Source organism: Calliopsis andreniformis, chromosome 2, assembly GCF_051401765.1.
Source record: "Calliopsis andreniformis isolate RMS-2024a chromosome 2, iyCalAndr_principal, whole genome shotgun sequence".
In the NCBI taxonomy this organism is placed as follows: Eukaryota; Metazoa; Arthropoda; class Insecta; order Hymenoptera; family Andrenidae; genus Calliopsis; species Calliopsis andreniformis.
Genome location: NC_135063.1, coordinates 2,934,587 through 2,959,088, shown reverse-complemented (window position 1 = coordinate 2,959,088; position 24,502 = coordinate 2,934,587). Strand labels below are relative to the sequence as shown.

General features: G+C 45.4%; 1 protein-coding gene across 1 annotated transcript in view; it reads left to right on the top strand.

Moving 5' to 3' along the window:
* The window catches only part of Mirr (iroquois-class homeodomain protein mirror), a 34,277-nt gene extending 10,124 nt beyond the window's left edge, over window positions 1–24,153 (top strand). Inside the window, exons 2-5 of the mRNA XM_076387263.1 lie at window positions 7,347–7,832; window positions 10,700–10,812; window positions 22,512–22,816; window positions 23,212–24,153. Coding sequence (XP_076243378.1) covers window positions 7,347–7,832; window positions 10,700–10,812; window positions 22,512–22,816; window positions 23,212–24,140 — 1,833 coding nt within the window. The 3' untranslated portion in view covers window positions 24,141–24,153. The remainder of the gene's footprint in view (window positions 1–7,346; window positions 7,833–10,699; window positions 10,813–22,511; window positions 22,817–23,211) is intronic.
* Window positions 24,154–24,502: the final 349 nt, after the last annotated feature.

Below are 24,502 nucleotides of genomic sequence, written 5' to 3'. Positions count from 1 at the left end.
GGACGAAAGTATCGCGCGACAATGCGTAGAGAGACAGGGCTGCTATCGTTCGGCTGACGGCGTTAGCAAACGACGCCGGATGCGCCATTGTATCGTCACCGAGTTCTCCTTCGATAACGCCACTCACGCCCGCTAATCGTTTTACGGCGAAACTTCGGTGTCGGATGGCGACGAGGCGATCTCTGCTTTTCCACTCTGCTCGTCCGCTTCCTTGCTTGGCTCCGCTGCGCTTGCTTTACTTCGTCTGTTTGCTTGCTTGCTTGCTTTTGTCGGAACGCGTGCAAACCTTTTCCCGTTGCCCGATCCGTCCTGTGTACCGTGGCCGATTGTCCTGCGACACCCCTCTGTCGATCCTAGCCACGATAACGACTTGCTTCCCCCTTGGACTCGCGAGAAACGGGGAGGGGACAGCGATTAGTTAGCAGGAGCGAATTAATTTAGCCAGATACCGCGCATGGCCGCGGAGAAATCCCCGTGAGAACGACCGATTTCACGGTTTATCTGATATCCTTCGGTGCACTTGCTTTCTAGCTTCGAATTTTGGGGAAATTCTTTTCTGCTGATGTTACACTGAGAAAAATACAGTACCTGTTTTCTCGATATTGCGTTGTTGTTACATTTGCTAGAGATTAAAATTGTTTAGAGTGAAAAAATTATTTATGGAACCTTATTACTCAGAATTCTTTATCAGGCCAAAGTTAATGTTGAAAACGTGTTCACCAATATGATATAAATTTTGCCAATGAAGCAGACAATATCGAGGAAACACTGTAGGCGTTTGTGTTAGGTAAATATGCCAGTAATTATGAAAATAGTCTACGTAAGTGAAAAATGTAAAAAAGTTGAATGTAACACTTATTTTGCAATGTAAATCGATGCAACGCCAAATAAGTGATACATTCAACTTTTTTAGACTTTGGACTTACATTAAACCACTTCCATAATTACTGGCACAAATAGTACTGCAAGGTTTAATCAATTGTTATCGAGTTATCTAATAAAATTGATTAGATAAACCTACGATTACTTCTCCTGGTCTCTGAATACTAACAATTCGTCGAAATGGTGATGCATTTGTGGCAATGTTGCACAGAGGTTTTCGATCTGGTGTAGAATGAATGATAATGATAGTACCAAGAGTCTAGACTAAAATGTAATGGCTAGACAGGAAACACATTTAGTATCGGTAAACCTGGATCGATAAAATTGTCGCCATAAAACATTCCCGATACGAAGAATCGTTCGCTGTTATTAATGAAAGCTGGCTAAAGTTTCTCGGAACGTACGTGAGTGCTGTGCGTTACGCTGATCGGTCGATGGACGATTTCGTAAGCGTTTTCAACATCCAAATGCAATTTGCTTGCAATCAACAATTCGTATTTTGAACAGGCCCTCCGATAATTACGTATGATCCACAACGAGCTGCGTGTTCGCGTGGCGGAAGCATTGCTCGATAATAATAACATACAATGGTTATCGACGAATAAAACGCTGTATTGATACTTCTCGGAATGGTTCCGTGTGCCTTACAACACGACTGAAGTTATTAAAATAATTATATCTGAAGTTTGATGGGGGAATTATTTTTAAAAGTCTCACGAACTTGATATTTCGATCGGCCCGACTTCCTGGGCCTACTAATACATAAATATAACTTCTTTCCTAACGTAAGAGTATCGTACATAAATTAATCTCATCTTCTGGCCGATTGAACGGTAAACGATAGCGTAACTGCAGTATCGACTTCTGTCGTTTCTCAGAACAACGATTCCATATGACCGCGTTGTAAGGGAGGACCTAAATAGGGACTAACGAGACACCAGGGTGGGAACATAAGTGAGTGCCGCGAGACCTAAACACACACGCGAGGAAGGTCCATCAATCTGGGCTGCAGTCAATATTGACTCGGTTGGGCCTCGTTGCAAAGAGGGCATCATCGAGGCGCATAAAGCGAGAGGAGAAGACCGGTCCCTTTTCTCTCGCCAGGACACGCGTGACAAATGCTTCGTGTGCAAACACCGGCGCATCTGTGTCCACAGGATAACCGATTCTCCGGCGGATCTATAAATCGTTGGAAGCTCACGCACCGGAGGTCCTTCGGTTCGCCATTCGACTTTCCTCCCGTCGTCCCCCGCGCTGCCTTCCTCCTGTTCCTCGGCAGGCTTTGAGAATAGGCGAGTCGACCGCAGTCTCCAATTTTATTCTATGATTAGCCTAGACTCTGCATCAAGCAGCACTAAAGTCTCGCGTGCTTTTGCGAAGTCCAGCGACGATGACTGCGTCAAGAGCTGCAGGCTTTCCTCGCTGCATATGGATACGCAATAAATCGGAATAGCCGCGACGGGACGCTTGCGCGTTGATCGCCGTCGAAAAAAACCATTGGTCAATCTACCGTCGCGATCGCGTGCCTTTCCTCCGCTCCTGCCGGTCCCCGATCTTTCCTCGAGAGGAGGGACAGTTGTTACGGGTAGCCAGAAGAAAGGAACGACAGCACGGGGGAAGGACCGCGGACGTAACCGTGTTCCCACGTCGACGCGACTGTTACATTGTGCATATAAATCGTGTCATAAAACGCGTGTACCCGAGGGCTGATCGCGGTACGAGTACTGGTTCCTAGTGTATTCGTACACTCGCGTTTCCACCCGAGGACTTCCAGTTTTTTCCAGCCAAGGGTATCCGGCCCCGTCCATCGATCATCCATCGCTGACTCGCAGGCCCGCGTACGCGACGTATGTATCGGTTTTTCGTGGGGATACAGGTATGCGGAGCCACGACGACCTTGCTCGTGAACGGGATCGCGAGGAATTTTCTGCAGATACGTGTTGACCGTCGCTCGATGACGTTCTGTCTCTGATGCCTTGAGGCAGTGGACAAATTTTCGGTTGTTTATGAACTGGCGAGGTTTGGATCTGGTGATAGACTCTCTTTGAGGTTTTGTTATTATTGTACAGTTTGACAAATATAGTTTTCCCGGCTATCTTTGTCGATTGTTGGTAATTCTTGACACTTATTAATTGTTTTATTTCTGCACTCTCGCAGATGAAGTATTCGTTACACAGTAAACATCAATGAAAGTGAAGAAGAAAAATAATTGGTAAGGTATCAATAGCTGACAACAATGGACAAGTGTGACTGATAGAACTAGATTTGTCAAACTGTATCGAGTTTACTCTTAACTTGTGCATAGGTATTCAAAATTACGATAATTCCACCTATTTATTGCCACCTTATACTGATTCCGTACTTATAACAGTGAAACTTATCGCATACTAAGTAACCACTTTACTGCGCCTCTAACTAACACTCAATTCCTCCGCCTCGAAGGTGTACCCTCAGGCAGAAATTGCTGGCAATTAGCACGTTCGTCGAAGAACAAACGAGGCAGCGTATCGAGCTAATGCTTCGATATATCGATCCCGCGGCGACGAATAATTATCGTTGGGTTCGCTACCAGCGACAAGGGGCCCTGTTCACGGTGGACTACGTAGCGCCTGGCGTACCTTGGAGGCTACTTTAAAGGCGAGGACGCGGAGCAACGCCATCGGGGCCCAGGGTGATATAGTTGCTGGGTCCGGAGCGGGTTGTGAGCGGCACGCAGCTCCCCGATGCGATCGCGTGGAGTAACTCAGGGACTGCCGGCTGCTTCTTCTCGGCCCCTAGGACTGAATTATGGCCCGTGGCCCCGGACACTCGCCAACACGCTTCGTCGTTTAACCCCTTGCCCGATCCCGAGCCCCGAAGCGCATTCTTCCCGTCCTCCGCTTTTCACGCGGATTCCCGAGGAATCTCGCGATTCCTGGTGAGAACGCTCGCCATACGGTCGTGTTCGGTGATTCACCTAGCTGGATGACTCTTTGAGCGAGTTTTGAAGCGCCTGTTTTTTGGAGGATGCGTTTCTATGAGGCTATGAATGAGAAACTCTGAGATGTTCTAGGGAGAAGTGCTCATTTTAGGAACTCATAGCAGAAACGATCTTTGTCAAGTTTTGACTTTTTGCGGGAGAGTAAATGATTATTTCATCTTGGATTCTCGTTCGATAGATTAAAATATTTGTGAACAGAGTAATCATCATGTAAACATCATTATATTATATATATTATGTTTTTGATGATATAGATTCTGTTATCTGTATTATGAGTTTCACTGTCAAAATGTATTCTTAGGTATAAGCAAAATTGAAAATTTGAAATGGCGATTTTTGTTAAAAGACTCTCAATTTATTTCTAAATTCTCTATAATTGAATGACCAAGTTCGATTAATTTTGTTATGTATCAGTGGTTTCTAATAGCTGCCCTTTATTTTCTGCTGATTGTTGTTCAAAAATATTGAACTCTATTCTCAGCGATCGGACGAGAAATGTATTATCATCACACAGAAGTGTCATGAAAAGAGAGACAGGGTACAGTACTGACTCGTAACTACTGTACCGTCATCAAGCCTTCAGTTTGACGTTTGGAAAGCGTTTGACAAATTCCAGTCGACAAATCGTCCGGTTACACAGCGCATCCATCGATCATCGTACACGATACCGGTACTGTCGCGATTAAAATATCAACCGTGTAAGCCGCGATAGCTTACACATTCCTCGCGCACGCATTACTAAACCAGGAGGATCGAAATACATACCACTGAACTAATTCGTATACACGCCGCGTATTAAACTCTTGTATAAAACTAAATTTTTCACTCAAAAAAGGTACCTATACAACAGTGTATCGACAAAACTACGTCACGCTTCCTTCTCTTCACTATAGCAACGGTTGCAGCCAGGGACGTGTAGGGAACATTGTCCCCGCATCCAATCGGCGCAGGAAGCTCGCAGAGAGCAGCGAATTCAGGGACACGCATTAATGCTGCTCTCGAGACCATAATGCGTGTGGGTCACGTTTTTCGCCCCGCACGCACAATACGCGGCTGGCTTTCGACAATATGTTTGGGGCCATCGAAACGAGGCGTTGGACGGATGCGGATGGATGGGTGAACGTGGACGGATTGATGGCTGGGAAGACCTCGTGCCAGGGACGTTCCACGGGGGTTTGTTTAGGCCCCGGGGCGCGAAAGCCACTCAACCCGCTAATCTATTTAGCCGTGCTGTTTGATATGGAATTAATGAGGACTCTCCCCTCCTTTGTATTATGTACAGGGCCCGATTTTCGGTTTACCTTCCGGTTGGGAACGGGAGGAACAAGGGGGATCTTTGGTGGATCGACTTAGCAGTTGCTCTGCCTTTTCAAGCTGCTGGAAAGTCCCCGGGGGTCTCTGGGTGTGGTTCTCTCGCGCAGCTGCTTCGAGTTGCCTGAGATTATCGGGATCAAGGCGTTTATTGTCTTGCTGATCGGAGACAATAGGCAGGTGTCTGTTTAACTAGGATAATCGGTGTTGGTCTTCTGGTGGTTTATTTGTTGCATAGATTGCGTTAAATGGATTGGGAAGAATCAAACTAAGCTGAAAATTCTTTTCATTACAAAGATCTGATCAAGTTTAGATACAAGTCCCCTTGACTCTTTCTAGATTATCTAACATATCATACTGTCATATCATACATATGATATATATCATATTATACTTTCTTTGATACACATCAATTCCTCGATCAATAAAATAGAATCCACGCAACCTAGACCAATATCTGCTCCGTAACGGAATGTAACACGGCTGCAGACGACAGATTCTGCGACGATTAAAACGTCAAGTTGAAGTGTGCCTACGGTAGGCTTCCTCGAGAGCAAACTTTGGTCACGTTAATGCGTGTGTGTACACACCCAGCGTGGTCGAGTGAAACTTGACATGTGTATCTGTCCATCGAATATGTCGGAACGCGAAAACATCATGGGCAACATGAGTTTTCTGATTCCGTAATCGGGCAACGACGCATTGGCAGCCGTGGACTCTGGGATAGCTACCGCTTTCCCATGTCGAGTTGTGAACCAGGGGATCGAACGAGTCGAGAGTCTCGGGCAAATATTAAGCTGGCGATAAAAAATTATGGAAGAAGTGGTTAAACGTGTGACGTGAGAGGAGGGAGAAGCAAGTGGGTGGGCTGCAGCATAAACGTACCCTCGTCCAGGCTTGTTTGCCCAGGGACCCCTGGTCGCCGGGACTTTCGAGGTAAACAGCGCCGTTGTAAACTCCTGTTGACACAATTACGCCGCGAGTTTCAGTTATCTCGCTCTTCGTGAGTGTATGCGAATTACTTTACTTTGACGCACTCTTCGCGGTGATACATTAGGTGACGCAGGTTAAGGAGGCACGCTTTCTGGTTAGATAGAGACCGAGGATGAAAACCGTACAAGTGTTACCCAGTCATTGATGACATAGTAGTATGTCATTTTGTTCACACAGTGTTACACTGTTTCTGATTCAAAGCGACCAGGCTTCAAAGTAGTGGTGTATATCTTGTTCTACATTTCAGCTTAGGAAGCAGATCAGTAGGATAGAGGACGGAGCACCATTAAGTAGTGTTCTCCGGTTTGGATTTCTACCTCGTGAAGTGTGCTAAAATTTCGTGGTAGTGCGGGTTCGATTCTTGAAGTTTTACGGCTAAACTTTTTTCGCTGACTCGAGAACGTCGTTTGTTTCATAAGTTTGTTGAGATTGTTCACTTATTGAGAAAAACGGAATATAAGAGGATAACAAGGTTTTAAAAATTGTGTATAGTAGGTTAAAACTATTAACGCTCTTCAAAGATTTCATTGAAGTGCTTCTTCACTGTAATACTGAAGTAAACTGAAATTGAAAGACGTTGAAGCTGTAAAGATTACTAATAGAGTTACTAGTGTTAGTTATTAGATCTTGTGAAGTCCTATACTCTTAATGACACCACTGAAACTAAACGAAAATAAATACAAAAACCTGTTATTGCTTTACTGCCATCCATACCGTGACTGATTGACCTAAATTTGTTACAATACTCTTGGTATCGTAAGCTTATCTATTCCATAATCTGTAATCTTCTATCACGGATTCAAGATTCACTATTATTCAGGAAGCATAGTTTCCTATTAATATACCTATAGTTTCAAGACAAAATGATCTAAGTTACATATTATTGTTTCCCAGATACGTTGTATTACCTGAAACAATTTTTCTAATGGCCTTTCTTCTTTCTGAACATATAAAACCTATATTTCAAATCTAAATTAAAGTCTCAATGTAATTTTTCCGTAAACATGACATAGATCGTTTTGCCTTTCATCCACAAATATTACCAACGTCATCTTCAGAACACGAGAAAACCCCATACCGAAACATGCAGTTACATGTAACCATACGTGTACACTCACAAGCACAGATGCAAATCCTTGCTTCCAATTAACTCAACAACCGTGTCTATTTGATGTTACAGTGTCCTGTGACAGGGAGCTCGTCGTTGACGTCCTCGTCGGCTTCGCCGGTGTCCGGTGCGATCCTGAGCGCGGGCGGTTCGTCGCTGGTCAGCGTAGCGGGCACGAATCATCCCTTGGGCGTAGCCGGGCTGTCAAACGCGAGAATGGCGGTGACCAGCGCGGTGGTTAGGCCGCCAGGCAGTCCAACCACCTCGGTGAGCCCGTCCCAAGGTCACCCGCCGCCGACGACCGGCGGTCCCACGCCCACCGGAAGATGCTGCGATACCGGAAGGCCGATCTTCACGGACCCGTTGACGGGCCAGACGGTCTGCTCCTGCCAGTACGAGCTGCTCGGCGGTTATCAGCGGCTGGGAGCGCTACCGACGGCCGCGCTCTCGATGTACAGCGCGCCGTACGCTGCTGCGGCCGCGGCCGCGGCTTCCGAGGGCATGGCTGCTTACTTCCCTAGCCTCGGTGCCGAACAGGCGCCCTTCTACACGCCCACGGTGAGTTTCTGTTCAATTACAATATAGTAAAACCTCGATTATCTGGGAGTAGGTTGAAGAATGATACTGTTGTTTAGAGGTGTGCATATTGAGTGTAAAAGAGTTTAGGGTTGAGAGTAGATATTTACAGTTAAATATAGTTAAGGACTTAAGCAGTAAGTGAAGGAATAAGTAAAGAACTCAGTTTATGGATATTAAATTAGTTGTTAAAAGCTTGGAAAACATGTGAAGTAATTTAATCATTATAATTGTTTAAATAAAATTTAAGGTTTTCTTTGTACTTGCACTTAAACACTGTAATAGATTTAACGTATTTCTTTCAAAATTTAAAAAGAGATTAGCTTACTATCCGGAAACTGGGACGGGCAAGGAAATTAGGTCCCTTATCCTATCAGGTTTAAATCTAGTGGTATGTACCCATTCTGGATAATCGAGGATAGGAAAAATTTCATTTTTGAAACACCTTTTACATTTCGCACTGTTTAACCTTTATGCACTGTTTTAATAACTTTCCTATGTAAGTGTGATTAGATTCATTTCTATTGTATTAAAATAGCACAAAGTGCATTCTCATTTGAAGATACGCTCTTTGGACAATGTAACTACAATTCTATAAATTTGATGTGAATACGTGCTCATCAAAAAGACATTGAAGATAGGCATTAAACTTTAGATTGACGCAAACCATGTACAATGGTTAAATAGTATTCAAACTATGCTTGAATAAGAATTATAAGACGGATAAAAGCTTGAAGGAAGAATATTGTACAATATTACTCGTAAATAATAATCGTCATGGCCCTCTAACGATAAGGAGCTAAAATATTCTACACGAAATCGACTGTTTCTTTCTCATCGCGTACTTTCTCAGCACGTGCGATTCCTGGCTTAATTCAAAACCAATATCGAACCCACGAATTCTTCCTTCTTCGTGTCGTGGAATTTTGTTGGCCGAAGGAAGAGAAAGAGCAGCTCCTTTCCGCGTGCGCGATGCATTGTACAATAATCGAGATGTTATCGCGGTTAAAGGTCCACGGGACGGACAGCGATGTTAATATACGCGCGGGAGGAAAGGAGAGGAGCATAGCTGGGCATCGCGTGTATATTCGTCCGGCTGAAGAGAGGTTATCGGACCACACACAAAGTGCATACGCGAAGAAAATAGCCGCGAAGCGTAAATTTATGAATCCGTTCTGCCGTAACAGTGGGACACTGTCGTGTACGCCGTCGGGCCCTGGCCCTGTTATCGTCGCTCTTTATGATCGAGCTTAAGGGGCGAGCGCATAGCGTTCGGCCTCCTCGTAACGAGGCAGCAGATTGCTCAGGTTCTCTGTGCATGGCTACCTTCGTCGCTCTACTCGTACGGACGGTCATTAAGTATCGTTTTTAGTGGGGAATCTTTATCTGCTACTCGACCCCCCACAATTCCCAATTTCATTCATTTCGCATGTTTTGTTCTGTATCTAAAGACAGATGTTAATATCAGAGAGCAACTTCGCGAGGACAGCGAAGGCCGACGTGTTTTTTCTCAATGCTACTTGTCTTGATCATGCTTCATTTCCTTGTTGCTTCTTTACGTGTCTTTTTCTGTGTAGTAGTATTGTCCCATGTACCAAGTTTCATTTGAAAGTGGAAGGGGTAAAAACATGATTACAAAATTCTATGAGATTACAAACGTTTCTACGCGAGGAGATATTTCTGGGAATTCGAGCGACCTTGTCAGTTTTCGTTCTGTCGTTTCGTCGAGTGTCCATAGGTAGCGCAAATAACTGATAACGCGGGACTTGAATGATATCTGCGTCACGTACTGGACTTTTAAAAGAATGAAGTTACTTTAGCGTAATTATATCTCTCACTTTTTTTAACGATTATTTTTCAAGAAATTTATTCCTGTTTAGAGATAAACGTTGGTCTTTAAGATTATTACTGAACCGTCCAGCTGACGCTCAAGGATATCCTGTTGCTGTAACAAGAACGAAAAACGTTTATCTAGATCAGATTGTCAGTCATATTAATTAGATTCAGATATTAGTTTCTTGCATGTTCTTGAACTGAACGAATTCAAGAACATGACGCAATGAAAACATCTGCATGTAAAGTTGCAAAACTTCAAATTACCTACCGTCGCTTGTATCTTTACATGCAATCCTGTTTAATTTCAGTTTGAGCATAATAATCGTACTAAAATCTAAACTACTTTTCCATTTACTGTAATGCCACATTTCTCCTCTTTTTCCTATTGAACTTCCATGTTCGCCGTCCACTATTCTGGCAACTAATTACGGTTGACCAGGAATGACTGTGCAATTCGAACACGATGTATAATTAATGCCACTGATGCAAAACTAATGTATATTGGAAGATAGAGGGGTGAAGAAGGGCAGAGAGGGGACGGGTTCTGTATAGTGCTATTATTCCTACCGGTTGATGGAAGTTTAAATGCAGCATATAGTAGTCGTACCGACGGGGTTATGGGTTACAGAAACAAACAAGACCGGCACGCATCGATTCTAATTATTCTTATCGTCACTTTCCCAGCTATTTTTCTCATTAACGCCGATTAATTGGAGCCGTGGACGAGCAACGACACTAATTAATCCGGGGAATACCTCTAAAAATGAATTGCCCATTTTGCAGCGTAGATCATGTTTTCTTTACCACGATATGGAGACTAATTAGAAAATTTCAATGAGGATCAAAATTTGAAACAACCACGAGTTTCACAATGAAATGAACGATCCAATTTCAGTAAACCATTGCCTAACCCTATACCGATGGACTTCGCGTGTTTTTCTTGCTACAACTCGCACTAATTACTCGTGCAAGCGTCGCCACGTCATTAACAAGTATAATTACTTGGGTTGCAGGCTGCTGGCCTCGATCTGAAGGAAAATCTCGGGGCTGGAGCTGCCGCGGCGTGGCCTTATCCATCCGTGTACCATCCGTACGACGCCGCTTTCGCCAGCTATCCCTTCAACGGGTGAGTTTTCAAGAGCACTTTTATAGGAATGATGCTCGTACCCCTCGAGAATGATCGTGAGCAAAACTGGCTCAATTACATCACCTCAAAGTCTAAAATTGACAAGAAGTACTCATTCTCATTCTCGAGGGTCTGAATCGAGGCATCTCAATAAACGTAAAACGTTCAAGAGAGAACTATTACACGGAAGCTACTTCCTACTTAATATCTGACTAAACGTCCGTCAGATTTGAAAATCGTTTTACGAAATATCCACCTTTCCAGAAAACAACGAGCAGGAGTAAACAATCGATACGTGGTTCCGTTGAAGTAATCATTGCGAAGTGACATCAGGCGGAAAGTTTTTCTCTGTAGCCGTGAAATTATCTATCCGCTTCCACCACGCGCGCCGAATCGACGATTCCTGTTTTGTAGCAACAGCAGCAGCGCAGCAGGCAAAAGAGGAGAGAGAAGAAGCCCCCCTTTTGCTCGGCTTGCACGCTGCTGCGTGTGTTGCTCTCCTCGGCTCGGTCTAGTGGTCGATGTGCTCGCACAGGCCCAGATAACGCGCGGACGAGAAACACATAAACATTCCAATAAATTAGCGCTCCGTTGACCCGGGACTGTCGCCTTGGGCGTTTTTATTCTCGCGCTACGCGCCTCGAATCGGTCAACGCGTGTCACGATGCGCGACCGGTGAAAGGTCGCCCATTTTGATAAATCGGAAATCGTATATCGGTCAGCGGACGCGATTAGGGAATTCGATGGCGCATTCGAAGGTGGACAGTTCGAGCGAGATCTCGATAATTAGTCGGCTTATCGCCGCCTTCCGGCGTCTTTTCGACAACGCTCTTGAACGTTTTCAATTTTTACATTTTTTCAACCGTCCCTTCCGCTCGTTATCGCTTTTGCTTGGTCTAGGAAACACGAGCGAACCTTCAGGCGATTTGTAAGCGCGTTTTAACGACTTGTTAACGCGTTAGCAGTTGGTAAACAATTAGAGGGGTATCGGTGCGATCGGAGGATGGTTGAATCAAAGGACGAAGATCGATCGTTAATCAATGCTTTTTGTGTAATATTAATTATCAAAGTTATTTCTAAATTTGCTTTAAAAGTGTGTCTATATCTTTATGAACTGGTTAGTACTTACATAGATGTAGGTGTACAAATTTTTGGGTAGAAATTAAGTAATACAGTAATAAATTTGTCCACGTTACCCAATATTCGTCTACCACAGTAATCAAATTGCACCAAAACCGTCTGGCACAGTCTGTGACTCTACCCTTTTGAGGCGACCTTTGATCTCACAGTCGTTCATAAAAATCCAAAGGCTATTTCCTCTGGTTTAACGATATCCACAGTGGCTGGCACACAAATGTTTACGAACAAATTTACGACGATTTGTCCGCAATAAAACTGCTCGCGATATAGAAAGTTTAAATTTTAAACGCCTCTGAATAAACAGTAGACGAAACATAGGTCATGGTATCAGTGTCTGCTATCGATCATTCTAATTAATTCGTTATCTGGTTCAAGGAAGACGGTGGTCACGTATCACTGGTCGACCTGGTGGTCGATGCCGCTTGACGACGTAGCCCTCGTGCTCGGACACCTCGTGGAATCTATAGAGGCGCGCGTGACGCATTTCCGCTGGAAACTGCTTCGTATGCAAGGAAGCGATCGGATACTACAGCTTGCTTAGCATCCATTCGGTCTAGTCGCTCCGCGCACCGGGTCTTCCTTTACCGACGACCTACCGCCGGTCCAAACCGGAACCAAGCGAGTCCTCTGCGCGATAATAATTACCGAAAGGTCCGAGGGTGCACCTGCAGGCTTACAAGATTCGCTGATATCGGCTGCTTGACATAATACGGTCTTGCTCCACTAATTTCTTTCTCTAGAATATCAGCTTTACTTTATGAAGTTTTGGATGATATAATTGGAAGCTGAAAGTAGATGAAATCCTTGACCTGTAACTGGTATAGGGGAATCACAGCATGTATATTGTCTCATTTTTTATAAAATATTAATGAATATCAGTTATAGATAATAATAAACTGAAAAGTTATCAATTTTCTGTTTACCGTTATCAATTATGTTTGATAATGGAATGGCAACAACTGAATTCATGCCATACCGGTTAAGGGTTAAATATAAAGATATCTGAGTACATTCTGCTAGTTTTCTGTAGGTAGTGGTTACTCGAAGAATTATCATTTTTCTTTTTACAAGTGGATATCTTAAATATTACAAGATACAGTTCATTTCCTGTAATATTTCTTAACGTTCATGGAATCCAGAAAACAGGTTCAAGCTTCTAAAGAAAGACGCCAGTTACTGCACTTTTACCCCACACTTAATCAACGTCAAATTCTCGCGAAGCTTTCATCAAAAACAACTATTTTCACAGCACCATAAAAAAAACATGAGTAATATCTATCGCGATGCGTCTTATCGGGCTGACAAGGAAGGTAATAATTTACGCTTCGACTCGATGCATTTTCAAGGAGTCTTCATAAACAACACGTTCTTATTTGAACGTTTAAACGTTATTACAGGTTCCACCTGTACATTGTCGTAGTCATCGGAAGAAAAATTGCATGCACTTTGACCCTGCACGAAAAGACTAATGCGCAGGATTGGCGGTCGCTATCTCGATGGCAACGCGAAATATCGTCGAGGTGTCTGTCCCACGAGAAACAACGAGTTTACAAGATACGTGGGCGCTTTCTTTCTACGTTTTCGCGAATAATTCGCGCGCGTCAATCTATTTGTCGCGGTGCCGGACGATACGTTATCATACCTTTTTCTCTCGCACCAATAATAAAAGCTGCGAGGAATGAGATTTATTCGGTGGTGTCGCACGAGATACGTAAGCACAACTTTTTCGACACTGTCTCCGTTTTCGGGGCTCATCACATTACTCAGGCACATCGTTTTCCGCGACGACGGTTCTGATGCACCTCTCGCGTGGAGACGTCTATGCCTACCCTCGATAACGCCGAGTACTCGGGCGCGAGCAACATTTTGTTAGTATCGATAATTCGTTCTGCGTGTAACCTATCGCTCGCGCGACTTACGTAACGCGCACTTGGAAATAATCGTAGGAACAACGTGGAGCACTTATCGAATCGTGTACCGACAGAGTTCGCGATTGTAACGGAGGAATATCTAACCACTTAATAGACCCATTGATTAACACATTCGATGGCACTGTTTATCTGTTTTCGTATTTCTCGGTCTAGTTCCGCGTTTGTGTTTGTAAAGTAAAATTCTACTCCATCGTCGACTGACGATTGCATATTTATGTAGAAAGGTCCCCGGCATTATCTTCTTTTCATACGAATCGGTATTAGCATGATATTAATATTACGGCGAAGCGTACGAATGGTCGTAAGTGCAAACGACAATGAAGTATACAATAAATCATGCAGATATTTATTGGAGCAAATTTTAAGGAAATTCTTCGTTCCAGAAGATTAATGATTTTGTAGGATGTTTTGACATGTATTTATACGGGCTACAAGTGTTTTAAATAATATCTATTAATCAACTGGAGAAGTGCAAATCGTCTGCTTTAGAGATATTGTTGCTTTTAGTTGAAGTGAAATTTAACTATGCACTTTGCAGATATTTACAGTGGTTCTCATCGGTAGCTACTTTTTACTGAACATTTTGGAGTAGTTCCTTCTAACTTATGCATCTACATGACTTTGCTTTCATCGAATACGGAATTCATGATACACAACTTTTAAGAAATTTAAGGAACATTTGACATAGTGCAAAGGTGACTAATTGAGAACAATTTCACAAGCGAAACGATTCACAAGAAGGGCATTCTGCTTCAGAAACTGGAATCTCTAAAAAATTTAAATCGATAAATAACGTCTATTTCGCCAGTGCTCTTAAATTTACCACCCATACGATATTTATTAATTCATAATTAAAATCGAAAAATAACAGTAGTAAAAGATTTGCAAAAAGAGTGAATTTCATTTTATGGCGTTTTAATGAAAAATTACAATATACTGATAAATAATGATCACTTTTGGGGGCTTAGGGGATTCAAGATGACTTACATAAAGCTTTCTATGTAGTAAGACTTATCTTGCCTTGTATACAAATTTAGTACTAGGACAGAAAAATCTTTCAATTTGACTAGCAAATTCTGACAAAGAATTCTCTTAGACCAAGTTGACAGCCCTTATGGTGAATGTACATACGCTGAATATGGGTATATGTGCATCTAAACACTCAGAAATGAAAAATTGTTGAGATATACAATATTTAAAAATTCATTTGCTTCATGGAAGGAAGAAAGTGGTGACTGATATGACCCGTACTCAAATCCCTTCGCCTCGGGAGTTCTTATCTCTCAATCCCGTGTCAATTCTCGGAAGAAGCGGGTGAGCTCGAGGCAGACAAACCCCAAAACTGCCGATAGTTTCAGCGAAAATCGTGGAGGTGTTGCTTGAAGGAGATCGAAAGGAGCATTATGCCCAGGCGCGCGCGGTCGTCGCTTAACATAAGCATACAAAAAGCTAATAATGCAGAGTTGGCATGCATGGCCGCGAGGTCTTGGGATCGTGCGGGTTAACGGTCTCGTCTTTCCGCCGGATTGGCCCTGCTTCCGGGGACATATAGGGTAAACAATAAGAAACAACCAGCCGTGTATATCGTTGTACGAACACAGTCCGCTTACGTAGCCCGTGCTCTATGTCCGGCCACTTCGTTTCTCGCTCCTCCTCTGCTGTGTCCCCTCGCCATGCTCTTGGATCGTCGACACGTATTATTAAGTGTGTCCGTACAACGACCGATGTGTCGGCACGCGCTTCGAGCCTCGAGCGCGTTTAAGGATGCCAGGACGACCCGCGAATCTTAATCGCTGTACCTTGGATCCGCTTGCGCGATAAAAATGGGGTGCAGGTGTGACTTCTCGACGATATGGACACTGACACGTGAACTGGGGTTCTCTCGAGAGTTTGGTATACGTAGTAGTAATCTTGACTTGAATACTAAGATTTTTGGGACTTGGTGATTTGATCTTGATACAAGTTGAACTATTGATACGATCACGCTTATTTCTGGGAGCTACACTCTTCTGATGGCGCGGCTGAATCAAGCAAACGAATGTTCGTTTGTTCCTCACTTCAGTAGAATTCAAGTGACATAAGCATTTTGTCATTCAATTGTCAATTAAATTTTGCTGAAGGTAGGAGAAGAATGAGCATTTGTTCGCTTGGTCTAAATATACAATACCATAACACACGGCTGAACCGAGATTGGAGAGTTATTCATAATGCGAACACGTACGTACATTTAAAAAACAATGAAACAATATTTGATCGAATTGAGAGCAGAGAGTGAGCGGACCATAAGCATATCAATACATACATGTAGGTAGTATGGTTTGACCCTAAAATTTCAAGATTTTTCTGGCACCGATTCTGAATACTGAATTGAAAGCTATCTGCTGTCCGTTAGGAATGTACAGCGCGGGCGCAGCGAAAAATGGTTTCCAATCGAATCGATTTTCATTGATAACTGTATCTGTCTGTATGTGATTTCGATAAGATTAAAGCGTTGCTCGTAGAGAAACAGTCCCTTTTGGTACATGATTGTGAAACTGTTGCTGGTGTGCTCGATCAAAGGGAGTATGAAAGTTAGTGCCCAGGGATACTGTGTCTGTTATTTACCAACCGTATAGAACGATACTCGACGATCCTATCGTAGACCATTTAGCGTTGCCAACAGCTAGTGTACGATCCATCGATAAGATCGCTTATTTGATTTACGTTTCGAGCACGCTGCCAACCCTTTTTGAAGGCCCCGTCAAATATTTGCTGTCTTCGGCTGGAATGGAATTAGATTGAATCGCGATGTATTTGATTCTGCTATAGGTCTCGCAAAGAATGTTTATTCTTTTATTCAGTTTATTCTGCACTTAATTTTCTCGAAGTTTTTAGCGAAGTGATACGTATTACTTACCCAGTGCAACAAGGAATCCCTGCAAGATACGTTTCTCATATTAACATAATACTTCAATGAATGGTTTCTATTTACAGTAAAAACGAGTGCATAATCTACCTAATGCGTAACCATTGTGTAACAAGTGAACAGTTCAAGGAATATCAAATTTGACATAATCTGTGTTCTCCTATTGATCTCCCATAAATGAACGTCTACCATCTAAAGATCGCGACTTGTTTCTATAAAATAACGTTCTCAAGGGACCCATTCATTCATCGAACCCGATCCTCCTCTCGATCCATTGCAAACCAGAAATATTTAGGGCTAATGAGTGAAAGCTTACTGCCTCATGGATGTGTCACGTCCCAGCGATGATGTACGGCCGTTTAATGACCCGATTTCGGTCCTCGGGGGTTGGTTTTTGCCACGGTCGGCGCAAGGGTTGCTGCGCCGAACGTGGCCGAGTGAAAAGTCGGCGACATGCGTTTTTCGTTAGGAGGGACACATTCCCTCTCGCCTTCGACATGCAGATGACAGCGGTTCTCGGTCTCTCGCGCTATTCCCCATTAGCCTTAATGGACGCAGATTAGTCCTGTCGGGTGCGCGCTAAGATTTAATGACTCGGCCGCGCCCCTCGCGTCTCTCGATACGAGCTCGCTCTCTCGTAGAGCGCGCGGCTAGGTGAACGCTTTTACGGATAACGCGTGTCGACAGTGAAAGGTCATGCCACGTAAACGGCTGCCGAGGGAGAAAAAATTGGCTCGTGTGAGAGATTTATAGGTCGATCGTTCAACCAAGTCTGCATATTCTTTCTGCATTCTCTGCTTGAGATTCAAGCGTCTACCATAGACAATTCAAAGGTATTCAATAGTTTAGCAAAATGTTACTCTGACCTCCATCGTTCAATAGCGAATATCACAAAACGTCTATCAACGTGTCCCATTGCTCCACACTCTGTTATCCTTCGATAAGACTGTTCGCTCCACCGCTATCTCGCAGATCGTACATTCGACCCTCGCTTTCTTAATCGCTCGATAAAGGTTGCGCAGAGCGTTGTAACGGTAGAACAGGGACAAGTGTAGCCGCAGAACGGTACACGCGGGTAGATCCCGCTCTATCATTCGGGTTTTGTACATTTTCGCGAGCCCGCTATAACAGCGAGCCGCGGTAATCTCGGCTAACGATAATTCAGCGGTGGTTGACTTTAATCGCGGCCCCGCTGCACGTCTGTCTCGAGATGAATTTAAACGATCGTATGACAAAGTAGCTGGCCGTGTATCATTTTATATAAACTCCGTTACATTCGCCGAGGGACGAAGATAGCTGTTCGGCGAGAACGGGAGAGAGATAGGTTGTATAATCTCTGGACTGTCGGGTCGAGAGACAGACGAGATCTTTGTGTGGGTGCGCGTGCAGTCGTGTATCCGCGAGTGTTCTCCTTTGGCGACGTTTCCCGCACACGTATACAGGCCCGCGCGCAGAGGAAAACGTGTACACACGTGCATCGGCGAAGTTTACGATCGATCTGTCACGTTGCAACCAACTGGTAATAAAGTTAGATGTGGAACAACCGACTGTCACCGCGCTCGCAAACTTCCTCGCGACGCGATGCGCGCTTCTTTGACGATCTGTGCTGCTGAGAACTTAACGCGACAACGCTGCTACATGCCTTTCATTCAGATATAATTGCGTATTCTTCGTTGGTCTACTTTCCTCTGAGCCTCTTAAATTATCTATCTTCCTTATTCAAAGATTTTCATCAAACGTACTTATGGTCTTATATGTTGTAAACCTTAACTACTATTGTTGGTTTGTGAGACCGCTACTAATTACTTATTTACATCTATTTTCGTTTCTGCCTGACATACGAGCCTGTCAAGAACAATTGATTTTGATTTTTTATTTGCTACTTCTATGTTAATAATGACGCAATAAACATTAATGATCCGTGAGACTGCTAATAGTGGTTACGTAAGTTTCAATAGGTGTAGTAGTTAAGGGTTAGAAAGCATACCAAAGCTGGAAAATAATCACCTCATAACTACTATTGTGTCAAGATAATAAGTTGATTGGCTATTTACAAAAGAAAGAGCACAGGGTAGGTGTAATTGGACTAGAAATTCAGCGTGGCCGTAGAATTATTCAAACGGCCAAATGAACATGTTTGGAGCACTAGAGAAGTGAAATGACAGGAATATTACAAGATAAAGGCTTCAACTTCCTACAAAACCACGTGTCGCTGTTACTATAGTGTCGATGCGGCTAAAATCGGCCCAGTTGCTCGTGGTCCATACACACCCATGATTGAATATCAAAACAAAGAAACTCACTGATGTTTTCGATGCGAGAAAAGATAACTTATAAGGAGGAAATTATGGTGCAATCAATTGGACACTAATCAACTTCTCATCTTTGCATAGAACTTTACTCGATATTCGAACGCAGTTTCCAGTCGAAAGCCCATGAGTCCCTCGAGGATTCTCAGGGTCCCATAGCAAAGTCGAGCGAAGGAGGACGGCCAGATGAAAGGGACCGCAGAAGGCTGGCGTGGCTTCGCGGTTGATTAAGCTGAAACGCGACCACGAGGCAGGAATTTCTACACGAGCGAGCGCGTGCGGACCTCAGTGCGTGTGTACAGTGCCCACGAAGGGAAGATGGCGCCGTGAACGAAATGGCTGCACCTTTGCGTTGATAAAAGCGCGCGAATCCCGTCACCCCACCTGGAAAGGTGTGCGTTAAGCCGACTGTGACACGGGAGGGAGCGAGAGGGAGGGAGGAAAGAAGTCGGATATCACCCCTAGTTACGAGTGGTAACGAGGGGCGGAGTCGTGCGAGCCGCACACCTGCCTCGTTTCGAACTGGCCATGGTCACTCACCCCCGTTTTGATCCCCTTCAAGGCTACGCCTTGACAAACGCGTCCGCGATGACCACTCTATCGACGAGGGTCGCGGGAAATGGCCGTTTCGGTAGACTTTAATGGTCGATCCGCGCGGATTCCCTGGACTTTGATGGCTGATCACTTTCCTAAAGCTGGGGACGTTTGTATCTTCGTGTTGAAGCACTCGTTTCACGATACAGAGGGATGAAATGAAATTCTAATTATCGTAGACGGCGATTGCGATGAGCGCTAAAGAGTTTTAACTACGGCGGTTTGCAGAGTAGTAAGTTAAAAGATATTTGATGGATGTTTTATTAAATAGGTGTTATTTAGAAAAAAATATAAAGTCATCTGATCATGTCGAAGCACAGCTACCCTTAAATCTCTGCAACCTCTTCTTCGCGAAGTGTGAAAAAGGAGCAAAGCAGCATCTATGCTAGAATAACAGAGGGACGAATCAATTAGCGATCGCCATGGGAACAAGTTGCTAATGCGACCTCTCTCTCGCGCTGGGAAAGAGGGATTCGAGATTGTGCGCGCATACGATTCTGATTGCGTAAGTATACGCGTATATAATACGATTTGTATATAGATAAACGCGTCTATATTCGAACGCAAGCGAGCAGCCGTATTGGCGACGTATTTAAAGCTGTCGAGGATATGGCGATCCCCAAAGGGGGGTGGCGAGTTCGGCGATACCAGCGGAGACCAAGCGAGAGATGGTTCAGGAGAAGCGTGCAGGAGCGCGCCACGGGGGAAGAGAACGAAAAACTGGCCGATGGTGAGCGGGGGTTGGGGGCGAAGAAGACAGAAAAACAGAGGGAGCAAGAGGAAGAGACGGGAGGACGCGGAAGAGGCGGAGAGATAGAGCAGCCGAGAGGGGGGTGGAGACGGAATCGGTAGAAAGCAGCAGTTCCCGCTCTCGGGCGCGGCTGGCTGTTATCATGAGAAACAAGCTTCCACTCTGATTTTTTAATCCGATCCGCGCCCCCTGCCACCGGCTGAATTTTAAAATAACTGCAGAACGCCATTTGCTCCTCGCAAACAGACCGGGGTTAAGCCACCCTCTTTCTCCCTTTCCTCCTCTCTGTTTTCACCACCGTCGGTCCACCTTCCTTCGCCTCCTCCGCTCTCTTCGCGCACACTGCTCAGCCTTCGACCCTCCACAATGGAAGGACACTCATGGCTAGAGGGGTGGGAGAGGAGCGAAACGCGCGAGAGAATGTGTGCACGCCGCTTTTCGTGCTTTCTGCTGGAAGCGGCTGCGATGCCAAATTGAAATGTTTAGCGCCTCGTTTCAGCTGCTGCGAGCCTCACGCGGAACAGAGACAGATGCGAGCGCAGAGGGGGAGGGTGTGCGTAGCCCGCGGAAAGATAGGGGGTGGAAGAAGATAGAAGAGAGGCCGGGAGAGATAGCGTTGTAGGCCTGCCTCGGGGAAGGGTAGATAAGTGACAGTTTTATTAATTTCCCATCTCCACCGCCCTCGCCGCCTCCCTCGATCCGCCACCAACACCGGGAACGTCACTCGCGCGTTCACACACGCCGACCTCCCTCCCCGGTTCACTCCGAAAGAGGGTGAAAATAAAGCTCAATAATGGCGGTTTCCCGTCACGCCGGCCCAGTCCCCAGTAGGACGACAAAGGTGCGCTTCCGAGTTGACTCCAAGGGGATTTGGATCAACGATATCTCGTCGTTCAGGATGTTACTCGGTGCCTTCGTGACGGAGGGCTGACTTCCGCTGGGGATGTCACCTCTATATTCAGGGATTATTTCAGAACCGCGATTTTTCTGCGTTGGAAATTGTCAGATTTCATATTGACCCTTTTCGATCCTCAGATGAATACAGTCATCAGGAGTTCATTGTTAGCTGTTGTACTGTTTTATGTATACCTACACAAGTCGAAAGTAAAGTTTTATCTCTGGCTTCAGATAGTCACGGAAGTACATTACCCTTAACTACTCCTAAGTTCGACCATCCACCGAGCGGCTTGTCACAGAAGAAACATTAAACAGGGTAAAGGATGTAGAAAAGACCGCAACGGGGGAGGAAGTCTAGTAGAGGTGGGACAAGAGAAAAACGTGAAAGAGCAAAAGGGAGGGGGTGAGCATCCCGACGTCTCAGCCGGTTGGTCGCCGCTGGAAAATTTAATTTCGATCCCGTCGATTCAGCAGTTATACCGAAGTTTAATCTTTGATAAGGGTTAGTCTTTTAGTAATGGGATCTCGGAGGGTCGGTCGCTCCGGTTCGACTGGGTGGCGGCGCGAGGGGAGGCCGCACAGCACTCACGACTCCTCTTCACTCCACTCCCGGATGGAAGAAAGGAGCTTAAACCGTTAGATAGAGATCTGCTCTCGGGATGAAAGTAGTAGCTACCCGCTTATATCGTTCCTCTAACCGAGCAGGACTCGGAGTTTTATACCGATCTCCGAAGGGGGAAGGCGTAACGAGCCTCACGATTGGATAAGTTTCCCGACACGAGCTTCCAACGAAGGCTGTGCCTTCTTCTTTTCCTCCTTCCCTAGATCGCGGTGACTCCTCTTATCCAGTTTGCTGGTATAACGTATCGCGACTTGTGTACCGACCCGACCGTCTTATATCCGGGTCACGTGCATCGTACGACGATGAGAACGTCCGAGGATTTAATAAGAGGACCGAGCGTTTCCATTAGAGACATTGCATTCGATTCCCCCAACGATATGGAGCTTTCGATACGTAGGAATCGAGCAGAGTGTCTTCAATTTGAGGATGAAATTATTTTTAAGACAATTTGATGAGTGCTATTTTACTCGCGTCGCCAAGGAAATTTTCTGTTATATATCAAATAGTGTAGGTATTGTTAATTCAAGGTTGTCTAATTTATTTATTCCAGTTATGGCATGGACTTAAATGGCGCGAGGCGGAAGAACGCGACGCGAGAGACGACGAGTACCCTGAAGGCCTGGCTGAACGAACACAAGAAAAACCCGTACCCAACGAAGGGTGAGAAGATTATGCTAGCTATCATCACGAAGATGACGCTGACGCAGGTGTCGACATGGTTCGCGAATGCTCGAAGACGTCTTAAAAAGGAGAACAAGATGACGTGGGAACCGAGAAATAGGGTTGAGGACGAGGACAACAATAACGAGGACGATGACAGTGGAAGGAAGAGCGTGGACGAGAAAGATCGACTAGGTAAGTTTTGTAACAAAATTTAACCCCTTGCACTCCCGATTTTTAAAAAATTGTCTTTTCAAGAGCTCCCTATTATTTTAAATTTTTGCATTTCCGATTTTGAAAAAATTGTTTTTCCAAGAACTCCCTATTATCGTAATCCTTTACATTTCTGCTTTTTAAAAAATTTTCTTTTCTTTAATTCTCAGTTATTCTAAGTTAGTTTACAAATGTCGAGTGTGACTCAATATAGATGTAGTTATAAAGAAAACTAATGTCGAATAACACTAAACATATGAGTACAAAGGGTTCGGATCCACAATTTAGGCTGCACAGCATCGTTCCTTTTTCTCGCGTGTTTTCATCAAACTTCCCTAGTCCATAACCCAAAACCAAAAATCCCTTCTTTGCTCCAGACTCGAAGGACTCGGGTACCGGTTCAAGCGAAGATGGTGAGCGACCAGCGCACCGGATGGACCTTCTGCACGGCACCAGCGGCGGCTCCGCGGGTGTTCAAGGCAGAACCGAGAGCGAGTGGAGCGAGTCTCGGGCCGACAGTGGTCCAGACAGCCCCGAGTGTCTGTACGACCAACGAGAGCCCAGGCATCCGTTACAGCTTCAGCATCCCGCGTATCTGGCGTCGTCTCATGGTCGATTGCTGCGTCACCCTTCTCCAGAGAGCACATCGCCCAGCAGTCACCACCTTCCGGCGAGCAGCAGCGCGCCGTCCACGGGCAGCGTGGTGACCACGAAGCCGAGGATCTGGTCGCTGGCCGACATGGCGAGCAAAGACGGCGACCAGCAGAGTCCCAATCCCACCACGATGACGGGCCTCCCGTCGCCGTACAGTGGCAGCAGTGGAGGAGGCGGCGGTGGCGTAGGTGGCGGAGGTGGAGGGAAGCTGGTGAGTCCCTTGGCGAGTCGTTTACCACCCCATCACCCGTTGCACCCCGCGATGCACTCGGGGACGCAGTTCGTCAGGCCGCACCCCGACTTCTACCGGAACCTGTACGGAGCCTCCCACCTGGGCTCGGGTGACATGTCCCTGCTAGAGACGTACTCGAGGACCCTGGGCGGGCTAAGCGGCGTGATGCCGCCCTCCACGGCGCCCAGCATACTGACGTCCTCCGCGTCGGCTGTTTCCGCTGGTGGTAACGTTAAACCCTTCTCGATCAACGGGGGCAGCGGCACCCCCGGTGGACCCGCCGTTTTATTGACGACCGCGTCCTCCGGCCTCTCCCCGTCCTCCTCGTCGACGGCCTCCTCGGGAGGGTCCGACCAGTCGCCCCATCCGAGCGGTAACCTGCCGCTCACGCAGGAGCTCAAGTCCCCCGGACGAGTGTGATTCCCGTGAACTGTTGAATCGAGGTGACTGAATCGAACCGAGGGACGGTCGCGCGTGGCGCAGTGTGGTGTGGATGACAATAATAAGAGACTACGATCTTGTAATTAGTGTACAGTAACTGACCGACAGAACGAGATATATATATACCCTTTCTACCCCCCCTTGGACTGGGCGCGTTGTCCCTATAGGTGGGACAAGATCAAGTGACCGTTCGAGGCTGCTTATCGCGGCTTATTCGCAGGTTTGTTTTTTAGTTGTTTCCATGATTCAGAGGCAAACGATGCGTCGAAGAGATGTTTTATAAGTGGAGGCTGGCGAGATGAAATGGTGGGAACAACCCCTGTAAGGTCTTGAACAAGCCA